This window comes from Haliotis cracherodii, unplaced genomic scaffold, assembly GCF_022045235.1.
Source record: "Haliotis cracherodii isolate W230 unplaced genomic scaffold, xgHalCrac1.p SCAF_1, whole genome shotgun sequence".
Lineage (NCBI taxonomy): Eukaryota > Metazoa > Mollusca > Gastropoda > Lepetellida > Haliotidae > Haliotis > Haliotis cracherodii.
Window position 1 is genome coordinate 13777555 of NW_027266264.1, and position 13091 is coordinate 13790645.

General features: G+C 40.7%; 1 protein-coding gene across 2 annotated transcripts; it reads right to left on the minus strand.

Annotated features, from left to right (window-relative positions):
- Positions 1–1755: 1755 nt before the first annotated feature.
- On the minus strand, positions 1756–9888 carry LOC139473244 (CUB domain-containing protein 2-like). 2 transcript variants are annotated; one of them, XM_071255779.1, is made up of 8 exons: positions 9701–9888; positions 7761–7851; positions 6676–6812; positions 5322–5471; positions 4811–4907; positions 4116–4234; positions 3480–3671; positions 1756–2803 (listed from the first exon to the last, which is right to left on the minus strand). In XM_071255779.1, exons 1-8 carry the CDS (start codon positions 9771–9773, stop codon positions 2496–2498), a joined length of 1167 nt encoding a protein of 388 aa, XP_071111880.1. In that variant the 5' UTR covers positions 9774–9888; the 3' UTR covers positions 1756–2495. The 2 variants fall into 2 exon arrangements, with proteins under 2 accessions (XP_071111880.1, XP_071111889.1); XM_071255788.1 differs by lacking the exon at positions 3480–3671.
- Between the last annotated feature and the right edge of the window lie 3203 nt (positions 9889–13091).

Sequence of the window (13091 nt, forward strand, 5' to 3'; positions counted from 1 at the left end):
CACACTCACTTTGTTACCACATTGTCTTCTCAAGCACGGCCGTGTTAAAGCAATATTGAAAATATGACATTAGTGGTTGATTTATGCTTTGTATCATTATGTTCAAATTTCTTTTCCCATAGTTTTGCAAATGAAAAGAGCAAATATCGCACGAGCAGAGCTGACCCAACCAATCGGGCGAGAATTACTCATCAACATTTTTTATTAACGATATACTTCTTTTTCATAACACGAATGAACTTTTTCGGAAATATTGATGTCTACCACACCACGAGTGACCTTATCAAATGTATCGCCACCACTGTGGCATCACTAGTTCGTTTTACTTCTATATTTCATGTTTTATAATAAACTCGAAATATTTAGAGTGAGTGAGTGAGATATTGAATTGACAACTGAGATGCCTATTCGGGTTTTTTCGACTATAGTTGTATCACTGTAGCTATAGCATTGTGCTGGAATGATAGATAGAACTTCTAAATTACCTTGACACAATGGCGATGGTCCTTGGTTTTCATTTGTTATTATGTCAAAGTTGAGTACAGGTTCACATTTGCCTGTTCAGTTGATTGCGAATGATTTGTATACAGTCTTGTGGAAAGTGTTCGGTCACTTTGGAATCTTTATGCATATATAAATATGAAACAGGCGAGACGGTCTCACTGCACTCTTATTTGTCTAGTTCAAGAGGGTTAATCAGAGGAACTGGATACTTGATGGTTATGGAACATTAGATCATCGATATCCGGAAGCTTAAGTTAAACCTCTAGGCTAGATTACCATGTTTTTACCTTGTCAATCCGAGCAGAAATTCCGATTCATATGCATAAACAAACAGATGAGCAAGATGGGAAGCACAATTGGTGCCCATGGGAATGCCTAAATGTCTAATGGACAGTTATACTTGTACTTAAGTAAAGCTGTTCACAATCAGTATTCTATCATTGTATTACATTTTTCAATTTATCAAAACTATCGTCAGTGCTACAGACGTCACGTATTGATAAGTTGAGGTGTATGTATTTCTCTGAAGACATGAACATTCGCAATGCATCCATTGATTGTTAACCCTCCATCAATTAACTGACTTTACGTTCTTACCAAGGACGATTTTAAAGTCGTAGTAACATGATTTGAGTAATATCACAGCTGCTAGTCTAAGGCAGTAGAAAGGATGAAATTTTACAGGTCTCAGAAGATAACCGTTTGAGGGAGACACAACCGCAGTAAGAGCGAATCTGGGATTCGAACCCAATAATATAGAATTCTGGCTCGTTCGAGGGACGTAACTCTGGACAGTAACTTGCAATAACTGCCCCTAGTGTGCAATGGCACCATTTTATTATAAACACATTTGACATAGCATTGGGCATATTCTAAAACCAAACTGCACTTGTTAAGTCCATTGTTAGTTTCATAACATGTCCGGGGCGGTCGGGTAGCCTAGTGGTTAAAGCGTTCGCTCGTCACGCCGAAGACCCGTGTTCGATTCCCGACATGGGTACAATGTGTGAAGCCCATTTCTGGTGTCCCCCGCCGTGATATTGCTTGAATATTGCTAAAAGCGGCGTAAAACCATGCTCACTCACTCATTCATAACATGTCCATCTATTTGTCAAATCATTAACCAAACCATAACCTTTATACCTATGGCTGTCTAACCCGATGGTGAGAAGTAAGACCGACATGCTTCCATTATGCTCATATAGGCACCAACATAGCGGTATTCCTTTGCAACGGGGAGGATACAAGAGCAAATCTGTTTTGAAAGAATATAAAACTTTATTTAGAATATAATATTGAACATATAAATTAAACATTTCAGGGAGCATATTGCCACGACAAATTAATCACTCAGATGACCCGATTATCAATAAATGACTGTCCTGGTGATACGAGGAGTATATTGCAAAATATAATGTCGTAAGTTTTCAGAAACGCTAGACATGAGATCAAATAATTAACACAGTAACAAGACCGATACAAGAACTGTGAAGTTCAGTATCTTAAGATAAATAAACCTGTTTTGTTTTTTCAGTGTATCCCTTCGTGATCCCGTTACAGAATAGATTCCACGAGCCAGTGCTTGTCGTAGAATCCGACGAATCGGAATCGGGTGGTACAATGTCTGATCTAACAGAGTGTCACCATGCCCCGACATCGTGGAGCGGTGTTGTGTCCAACTGGTTGGCCTGACTGAGAATCGAGTGACATGCCTCGGTCACATTACGGGAAGATACCCTTCACCTATAAGAACCAATGCCATAGTGTGGGGATTCCTGGTTAAAATCGGTTCCCAGCTTTTATTACCCGTAAGAGGCAACCTATAATAAATCGATGATCAGGATCGATGACTTGGTTGAATCCGTGGCAGCGTAACCCGAAGACAAGGATCGTTGCTCATAATATCAATCACTTGATTGACTGCTCCAGGCTCGATTACTTATAGGTCGCCTCAGAATTGTATTTGTTCATTACGTTTACATGTGTTGTAATTATGTATTCATAACGGGACTGTAAAAGGCGTTATTCTTCATCACGTCATCGTAGGCCGGTGGCAGCACGGACGGGTGGACCATGTCAGGGTCAGACAATGAAGGCGCTGATGGTGTCACCGAAGTGCTTGGTAACTGCCTGTTGGGGTTTTCGAGCGAGAGGTGTTCCTCTGGATGCTCAGATTCTATGTCTCTCATTTTCATCCTGTCACATAGTATTCTAGACACTAGGTATGTCACGCCACAAAATGCAATGATTCCAATGAAGCTTCCTGCTATGACCTCCATCGATGCACCGCTTTTTGATACTGTAAGGCAAAACACATGGCGTTATGATATGCGGTGGCCGGTATTGTACATGAGAGTGAAAACTCTGGAGAGTAACATTAGTAGTTTCACATTAGCCAGGCTCACAGACAGGTGGTGAATGTTTTTTATGCAGTCCCAAATTCAAATTACATCATGGCGACCTGCATATATTTTTTTCCAGACAAAAAAGAATTTGAAAGCATATGCTACAATCCCTGCCATCGGCGTCCAATGACAAGCAATCAAATATGTCATAGATCCTGACCACCGATGATGCCTAAAGGGGCATTCACACGGTACAACTAGTTGTATATAACAAGTTGTACCGTGTGAATGCCCCTTAATCACCTGCAACAACAGCATGGACCCTTAAGAAATATTTACTCACAGATCCCTCGTAAATAAGGTCCATCACGTGGTCATCTGCGCCACATGGACGCTTGTTTCACCGCGTGGTCTTTTGTACCACGAGCGCAGGGTTGTGTCCCCAAACCGTACCAGGATCCGCTGATTGCGGGTTCAATTCACACATTCACTTTAATAGATCCCTGTCAGCATCACAATCGTGTTCCTGGGGTTCACGAAAGTGAACTACTTCGACACTTAGATCTAGACTGTCCTCAACAACGACAAATGACAGAAATACTGTCATAAGCGTAATTTAACCAAACTCACCCTCATTGTTACCGTCACTTGCAGGAGTTGTAGGTTGCAATGCATAAGCCCCGTATTCAATGGTGAAACCAAAACCTTTCCCTACAGGACTATTGCAGGTTAACAGGATGAACATGTAGACACCGGTAGCATATTTCTCAGGCGTCTCCTGTCCACACCACCGACCAAGTGAAGGGGAGGTGCGGCCGTACCCTGTACATACGGACCATGATCCTTATCATTCAATTAACAAGTGAATACGGAAGTAAATAAATATTGGAATTAAATCGGAAATTTATATAACATTGTTTTAAATGTAGGCGTATTATTTGAATTTGAAGACCAAAATATTCATTTGAAACCGGGACGAGAGCCGGAGGTTTCAAAAGATTTGCTTTTATATTATTCTGCCCACTTGACCCCTTGGTCGTTCCTCTTGCCCATGGAAAACAAAGGAATTAATTTGGCTTGAATTTTCACATTAATAAAAACTTTGGTGTAAACTGATGATGTTGCATTACCACTGTATGTACATTTTTATACAGAAATATGCCAAAAATGCTTACTTTTAGATATGAGGACATTAAACGAATCATTTACGTGTCTTTGTTTCTAAAATGAAAATTAGAGAAGGAAAACATAGCGGATTCAACTAACCGTTTTTCGCTTCCATGTAATTGCGCTCACAATCACCAGTAAGAGATGAAGAAAGAACCTTAATGTACATCCTCCCGTTTGCTCTTGTTTTCGTTATCCTCCAGCTCATTTCGAACCGACTACAACAGGCAAGACGTTATCACAAGCAATTTCCTCAATTAATATAAAAAAACAATATTATTTGTGGTGGTGGTGGTAGTGTTAATAATAATTGATATTATATGATAAACATATCACATAGAATATCAAGATGGCATAAAAGTGTCCTGAGTACTTAAAGCACTATTCTACTATGAATTTGGAAATTACTTGTTTCTGACCGGTCAAACAGAGGATTCAAATCACCTCGGCCGAAATACATTGTCAGACATACTGTCAATATTGCAGTAACCTATAATGTTCATATAATTATTTCAAAATGTCTTCCAATAATGACTGTGAATACATATTAGCTTCCGCGGTGATGCAGTCGTTAATTCGGCTGTTTCAATCAGATGGTTATTGTGATTTGATATCTCGCATGTACAAAATTCTTGGTTTAAACATGAGCGTTACTTAATTTAATCATGCTTTCGTAGGATCCATTTTTCACTGTAGAGAGAATACACGCATCCCAAAAGATATTTTAGTATATGCAACAATTAGTAAGTACATAACAGTTGTGTATTAGCAACAGTGTATATAATAATACTCACTTTGGGTAGTTTGGCGGAAGCGTCGGTGGAACAAATACTTCATTCCCGCTGCGTGCCTCTAACTCAACTACAGCAAAGGAATCGTCGTAAAACACACCTGGGAATGAAATAAATGTCAATAAAAGAAAGTATTCTATTCAACCTGTTTCAGTGCACAGACTGTTATACACATATACTGTAAGTTTGTGAGTAGGTGGAAAGGGTTTTACGCCGCTTTTTAGCAATATTCCAGGAATACAAGTTTACTCTAAAAGTCCAGTTTCCACTTTTATAGTCACTTAACGCCTTTGCCTCGGGAAGATGGGGAGCACCAGAAATGGGTTTCACACTCAGTACTCATGTCGGGATACGAACCCGGGCCTTCGGCGTGACGAGCGGATGCTTTAACCACAAGGCTATACCACCGCCCCTTTCGCGATGGCATTAATAGTAATAAAGACTCGTGCAAATGTACGCAAACATGTATTAGCATCATGCAAAGTTGCATCAAGCGAACAGTATTATTTCCTACCCGAGTAGTACTTGAGTTTGAATCCTCGGCCTCCACTTCCATCGATACGGGGTGTGAATGAAATAGTGAGAGAACTTCTTCTGCTGGTTAGTGTCTTATTGTTATAATTGGAAAACACCCCCAACTTATCATTAGGCCAGACGCTTGTACCTGTAAACCAAACCAACACATGTTAATCACAACCGTTTGGGAATGATGCATTGTATTGCATCTTTACAAAACTGTTTATCTGTTTGTTTATTGGTTAACACTCAGAAATATTCCGGCTATTAACGGCGGCTTGAAGATAATAGAGTCTGGACCAGACAATCCAGAGTTGTTATGAGCAACGAATACGAGCCACGCCGTCGGGTACGACAAATACATCAACCATCAACCATCAACCAGGTGACCGAGTCTGACCACCAAGCATAATAGTCCTCGCCACTTGCAAAAACATCACGAACTATCGGGATTATTAATTAACGAAGATAGCTGCTAATACGTATAAAGAGAAAACAAGCCATTCCGCCGATACGGAATACTTACATCAATGACAAAAAATTCAAAGTGCGCTTTTTAAGAACACCCTTTTGCTGGCGATAAACATCATCATTGAAATTTTCAATTGAAAAATCAAAATATATGTTAAAATCATCTGAGATGTATAGTTTCTTTTGCTCCGACGTTCAAATAAAAATCAACATGAGATCTCCACGGAGAACCACAGTGGTAAGTTAAGCCAAGATTACTGTGATGAAACATTTCAGGGTAAGATTTCAACATATAAATATAATTGTGAACAGGTCGTTCATGTTTATATACATTATACTCATATACATTGAACAAACAAAAAAAAACAAAAAAAACACAAAAAAGGGGGCGGTCGGGTAGCCTAGTGGTTAAAGCATTCGCTTGTCACGCCGAAGGCCCGGGTTCGTTTCCCGACATGGGTACAATGTGTGAAGCCCATTTCTGGTGTCCCCCGCCGTGATATTGCTTGAATATTGCTAAAAGCGGCGTAAAACCTCACTCACTCACTCATTCACTCACTCAATTGAACAAAAAAGGGGCGGTCGGGTAGCCTAGTGGTTAAAGCGTTCGCTCGTCACGCCGAAGACCCGGGTTCGATTCCCGACATGGGTACATTGTGTGAAGCCCATTTCTGGTGTCCCCCGCCGTGACATTGCTGGAATATTGCTAAAAGCGGCGTAAAACCATACTCACTCACTTGAACAAAACGGGTTAGGTATCATGAATATTTTGGGGGGTATTTTTTTGCAGTAAAGACTGGGGACACCATTTCTAAATATAAACGAAACGATTCTCGTGTATATGAAGCATAACAGTGACATGATAACAGTAAAAGTCTCACCATCTGTCACTTCAATTCGATGCCAGGAGGCACGTGTACATCGTGGACAATCGGACACATCCAAATCTATGTCTGTAACCACAACTTGTACAGTTTCACCTGGAAGTGCTGTAATAGTCCACCGACATGCAATGTTCCTGTAGGGAAATATCAAAAATTAATTCAAAGCGTTACATATTTTAAATGGTAATCTTCAAATCATCATGTACTCATAATAGTAAATATTCACTAGTACTTTTCGAGGATTGTCATCAGTAGGTTTACATGACCAGGTTTGATCAAGTGACTGAGTGAGTTTCCTTTAACGCTTAGTGAGTGAGGAAAGCCCGAAGTGATGCAGTTCTTTAAGGTTTACCACTTTGGTGACATCCACGAGCACGGGTATGGTGCTGATAAACCTGGAAACATAATCGAAGCGAACAAGGATTCGAACCCACAATCATGGGAGTCTGGCGTGCCCAAGAGACGCAACTCTGCACAGCGAATTGCGACGCCATAGACTACCTTTGATATAGTTGATGATGGGAAAGTAAGTACTCAATCATGTACGATTTCATAACAGTTTTATTCAGTGTAAGGCCTCTCACCCAAAATACATACAAGAGCATGACCATGCATTCGCATTTTATATAATTTCCCAAGAACCATGTTATTACAAGTTCATTTACAAACCTTTAAACCAGATTTACAAAAATACTATGAACAGATTCAATAGTATCACAATATGTGGTTCCCCACATTTCAGAACTAGATGTTAGCATACAATAGATACAATAAATAGATCTGGACAAGTAATATTAACAAGTTTCCTTTGGTAATTATTTACTTAAAATATTGCCTTATTTGCTTGGGATAAAAGACAGGTCTTTCCGCGTTAGAATTGGTCTTCAGCAACCCATGCTTGCTGTAAAAGGCGACTATATGGGTGGTCAGGCTCGCTGACTTGGTTGATGCCTGTCATCGTATCCCAAATGAGTGATGTCAATCACCGGATTGTCTGGTCCAGACTCGATTATTTACAGACCACCGTCATATAGCGGGGACATTGCTGAGTGCGGTGTTAAACAGCAAACAACCAAACCTACCTTTCATAGCCATGCGGATAGCCAGGGGAGGTCAAGTACTGGTGAGAGTGGGTGGCACGGAGGCTTATGGGGTTGTTACAATCCGTGCCCGCTGCGAAAAAAAAACATTTCCGTAAAATTATTAAAAGCATAGTTAGATAAATATCCAGTAAAACCCAGTGGACCTCGAGCAACTTCAAAGAAGTATATATTTTGTAACATTAAGATTATCCTTCTGTCGTTAAAAAATATAGATGGGCGGGCATCCTGTAATACTAAAAGAAAGTGTCTAACTCTTCTAAATATAATAGTTATTCATTGCACTTTAAGAAACATTTAGCTCCTGTTCAAGGCAAATCATCTAGATCAAATACACTTATTTGCATACTAACCTGAAATGTGTTCAATACTTTTAAAGCGTTTCGAACAATCCCCAAAGAGCATCGCAGCAGTGTTACTGCAGTTACCCCAAGAATTTAACGCCGCACTTAGTAATATTCCAGCTATATTACAGCGGTCAGTAAATAATCGAATCTAGGCCAGACAATCCAGTGATTGACACAATGAGCATCGATCTACGTAATTGGGATACGAGCACATGCATCAAACAAGTCAGCGATCCTGACCACCCGATCCCGTTAGTCGCCTCTTAGGGGCGGTCGGGTAGCCTAGTGGTTAAAGCGTTCGCTTGTCACGCCGAAGACCCGGGTTCGATTCCCGACATGGGTACAATGTGTGAAGCCCATTTCTGGTGTCCTCCGCCGTGATATTGCTTGAATATTGCTAAAAGCGGCGTAAAACCATACTCACTCACTCACTAGTCGCCTCTCACGACAAATATGGGTTGCTAAAGGCCACTCCTAACCCGGATCTCCTCGGGTCTGAAACACAGTCATGTATCACTTTTCTGAATTTATTACTGTTCAGGGGAAATAAACTTTTTTTTATCGGAATAAGAAATAAACAGTGCGTGAGTATGGTTTAACGCTACTAATATTATTATTCCAGTAATATCACGGAGAACACCGAAAATGTGTTTCATACATTGTGCCCATATCAAGAATCGAACCTGTACCTTAGGCGTGACGAGCGAAGGCATTAACCATCAGGTAGATGTATCAAGGATGTTCAGTAAACCTCGTTATTCCAGACCCTGTGTTAATCCAAAAACACCACCTCAAGACAATACGAGGAAATTTCAACAACATATCTCTGAACCCACGATTCGTTAGTCCATAAATTTGTCAAAACGGACAACTTCAGTGGGACGACTACCAGCCCGACAAGCATTGGGAAAAGGGCTGATGAATCAATGACGCAAGGTCCTCAGTTATGCGCCAGGCTACGGAATTATAGCCCGTCTCGCTCATCATACATTAAGCTGGGTTATGCCTGGCCTACATATCTCGTCGTAGTTGCGGTTTTCAGTTCGTTTCTTAAATGACGACAATTCACCGTAGCTTCTGTTATTGTTTATCAAAGCGTCACGATTTCACAATTACAAGAAGTAATTTACAAGAAGTAATTATCGTTTGAACTTTAGATTTCTGTTGTCTTCGGTAAACATTGATGATGGCGGCCTCGTTGGAAGGGGGCATCTCATAATCGTGAATTCAATTCGACCTATTGTGGGGTTTTTTTCACGGCACGTGAGGTGAGCTGGAGATTATGTGACTTTATGAATATAACAGGCAAACGTTTCAAGCAGCAAAACGTTTAGGGGATAAGAACGTGTTAAATAATGATACATTATGGGCACAGGGTGAATAGTCAGTCTCTACGGACCCCATGTTTTCACTACCTCGTTACTTTAGAATTTTATACTTACCAATATCGGAACATAATGAAAAATCAACTTCCTCGCACTTCCTAGCTACGGCCTCGTCTGCGAGTTTGTTTGTTATTATTATCAGTTACATGGCCCTGTGTTAACATAGCATCATCACATGAACAGAACTCACCTGATTCCCCGTGATAGAGCGTGAACCATATGCATAAAACAGAGACGCATGTGCCTCTGACAGTTGCGATCATACCTAGTCGTTGTTTGTTGTGAAGTCACTTAAGTTTCAGTGCAGTGATGATGCTGTCATGCTATTGCTCAATATGTGTGTATGTCGTAAACGTAGGGAGTGGCGTATAAACCAACAGCGGGTCTGAGTGCTTGACTGCCGTCCTTGAATCATTCTACGGAAACCTGTTAAGGACATCATCGCCGACGTTGCGAAATAGTAGCAATGTACTGCTCAACTTTTACTGTCAGACACCCACTGTCATAAATAGCTACGATTCCGCCTTCATAACATTTGACTAAATTCCGATGCCAAATCTGCACCTGCCTTCACAAGCTCAGAGTGATCGTTATAGAATATACCTGAAAGTGTTACGCCCCCTTGATCGGGTAGCCTTGTGGTTAAAGCATTCGCTCGTCACGCCGAAGACCCGGGTTCGATTCCCGACATGGGTACAATGTGTGAAGCCCATTTAAGGTGTCCACCGCCGTGATATTGCTGGAATATTGCTAAAAGCGCTTTAACCACCAGGCTACCCGACCGCCCCCTGTTGGTTTTAAAGATGATTGTTCAAAGGGAACACTGAGGCGTGTTCAGGAGGGCGGGCCATCGCGATATTAACGCGCGCGCGGTTGAACACGGCTGGCAGCACGACCGGGAGGTAGGTCGCCAAGTAATCCAATATGGCTTCGCATATTGTACAAATGTTTGCCTTTGACCGGAATCGAACCCATGTCTAAAGAATAATCTTTTAGACTAGATCTACCATTCAAAAGCTTCATTGCATTTTCAATATATTGACCTGTGTAGATCCGGGTAGAAACAGGTATTCGGCAACCCGTGTTTGCGTTAGAGGCGACTGTGTTTGTCGTAAGAGGCGACTATCGGGATCGGGTGATGCATGTCATCGTATCCCAATTGAGTAGATCGATGCTCATGATGTCAATCATTGGACTGTCTGGTCAATACTCCACTATTTACGGTGAGTGAGTGAGTTTGGTTTAAGGCCGCTTTTAACAGTATTCCAGTTATATCGTGGCGTGTCGGCTTAATGTGGGAAGAACGCCCGAAATGATGCAGGTCTCAGACGTTTACCACTTCGTTGAAACCCACGTGCACGGGTATGGTGCTCACAAACCTAGGAACATAATCGGGGCGAACCGGGATTCGAACCAACAATCATAGGTTTCTGGCGTGTCCTTGGGACGCAACTCTGCGTTGAATGTTTCCAAGTCCCGCTATATACAAGCACCATGGTTCCGAGTTGACCACACCATTGTGTCGGATGTAGGTAAGCCCTATAAGGTCACGATCACGTCAGAAATTATTTTATTCTGATTTCGAAGCTTAACTGCAACATTATGTAGGTAGGGTTACATGTGTTTGACGAAGCGTAAGTCAGCTCAGGGTGCCGTTGTACAAAACAACCTCAGCGCTAGGACTGTCGTAAGTCGATGTTAAGGTATGGGAGTTACAATCACCTTAGCGCTAAGATCGCTTTGTACAACGGCACCCAGGTGGTTATGACACACCCGAAGCATACTAAATATTTATACGTTCGAACATTTCATAGGTGATCGTGTATACTAAAACTTAAACTATAATAACGCTTTGACACCTTGGTGAATATATGTTGAATATAATTACATCATTTCTGAACGCATATTGTCAAATCAAAATTGCATTCCTCTTTTTCCAAAGAACGCTACAAGGGATGTATGAGTGAGTATTGTTTTACGCCACTTTTAGCAATATTCCAGCAATATCACGTCAGGGGACACCAGAAATGGGCTTCACACAATGTACCCGTGTAGGAAATCGAACCTGGGTCTTCGGCTTGACGAGCGAACGCTTTAACCACTTGGCTACCCTACCGCCCCTGTATGCATATCAATAAAAATGTTCCCGGATAGTTTTACAGCCAGTTAAAGAGTCAACCGAAGAGTCAAGTGAACAGCATTACTGGACTGGATCGAATAATTAATGTTATCATTATTCTTATATGAGCACCACAAAGAGACATCTTATCACCTTACAGTTTGTTGTCTAACGTGTTGTATATAACAAATGCTTCAAGAATAGTACTGTAATTTTCCATGATTTTATTGGTTTTATTGATAACTTTAAAATAAGATGTATTGATATACTAGTAGACAAACAGTGGTCTAGTAGTAGAACTTACTCAAAACTATCTTTTTATTCTTGTATTAAGCAATGTAATGTATTTGAAAATTATCTAGTATGTATTTCAGTAAGGGCCTATTGTATTGCTTTGAGGAAATTTAAATGTTCTGGTCATACTTTGCTAATTTAAAATGGAAGGAAATACAATATACCTAGAGCTAAGAGACTATGTCCATTTTGTGTAAGACCTGAAGTGGAATTTGAATATCATTTTTGTTTACTCTGTCCATATTATAACAGTTTGAAACGTAAGGTTCTACATTATTATTTTTACACAAATGTAACCTTTGATGATAAATTTGTAACACTCTGTAGATCTAATACCCCATGCATAATTAATGCGATAGCTGTTTTATAATTATATATTTATATTTCTTGCGTAATAACGTTTTCGTTGGCGCCGAAATTGTCCAATTAGGATACCATGTATTGTATAATGGGCCGGTGGCCCCTTTATTGAAATAAAGCTCTCTCATGGGGGAATTTCCATGTCGTGTCATAAACATTGATACGTCATTCCACGAACTGGTTTAATTATATACGGATTTCCCTGAAACGGAAACAGACACGCAGTACGCCTGTTTTGCAATAGACAGACAATGGACAAACAGCCAGCTCGACGTCACGAATACATGTTTAACACAGTATGAACTGGTGACCGGCAATGTGAATATGACCTACCTGTGTGTGTACTCAGTTACTACCGTCTTCTCACCTAGGTCGGACGGTATAACACTGCCTGGCGTGTGCCTGACAGAGCAGGTTGAACGGGATAGCGTTTCTCCGTCAGCACTGTTGCGTTTATAGACTATAGTATGATTTTACGACGTTTTTAGGAAATAGCCAGTCAAGTCCCGGCTGGGGATATTCGAGATTGGGTTTCACCGTGTTCTGGCATAATAAGGGCTGTAATTGTGCACAGCAACGCCCATTTCTTATACAAATGATTGTCCTATAATTCTTTTAAATTAACTTTTGTGAATATGTGTTTAATATCTACGTTTAATAAGATATTATTAATTTGCCATCTCATATTAAAGATATGTTCTTTAGAGCTTTCAGTAATTTCTTTAAATGTTTAAAAGCAACTCATGCTTGCCGTAAAAGGCGACTAACGGGACCGAGTGGTCAGGGTCGCTGACTTGGTTGATGCATG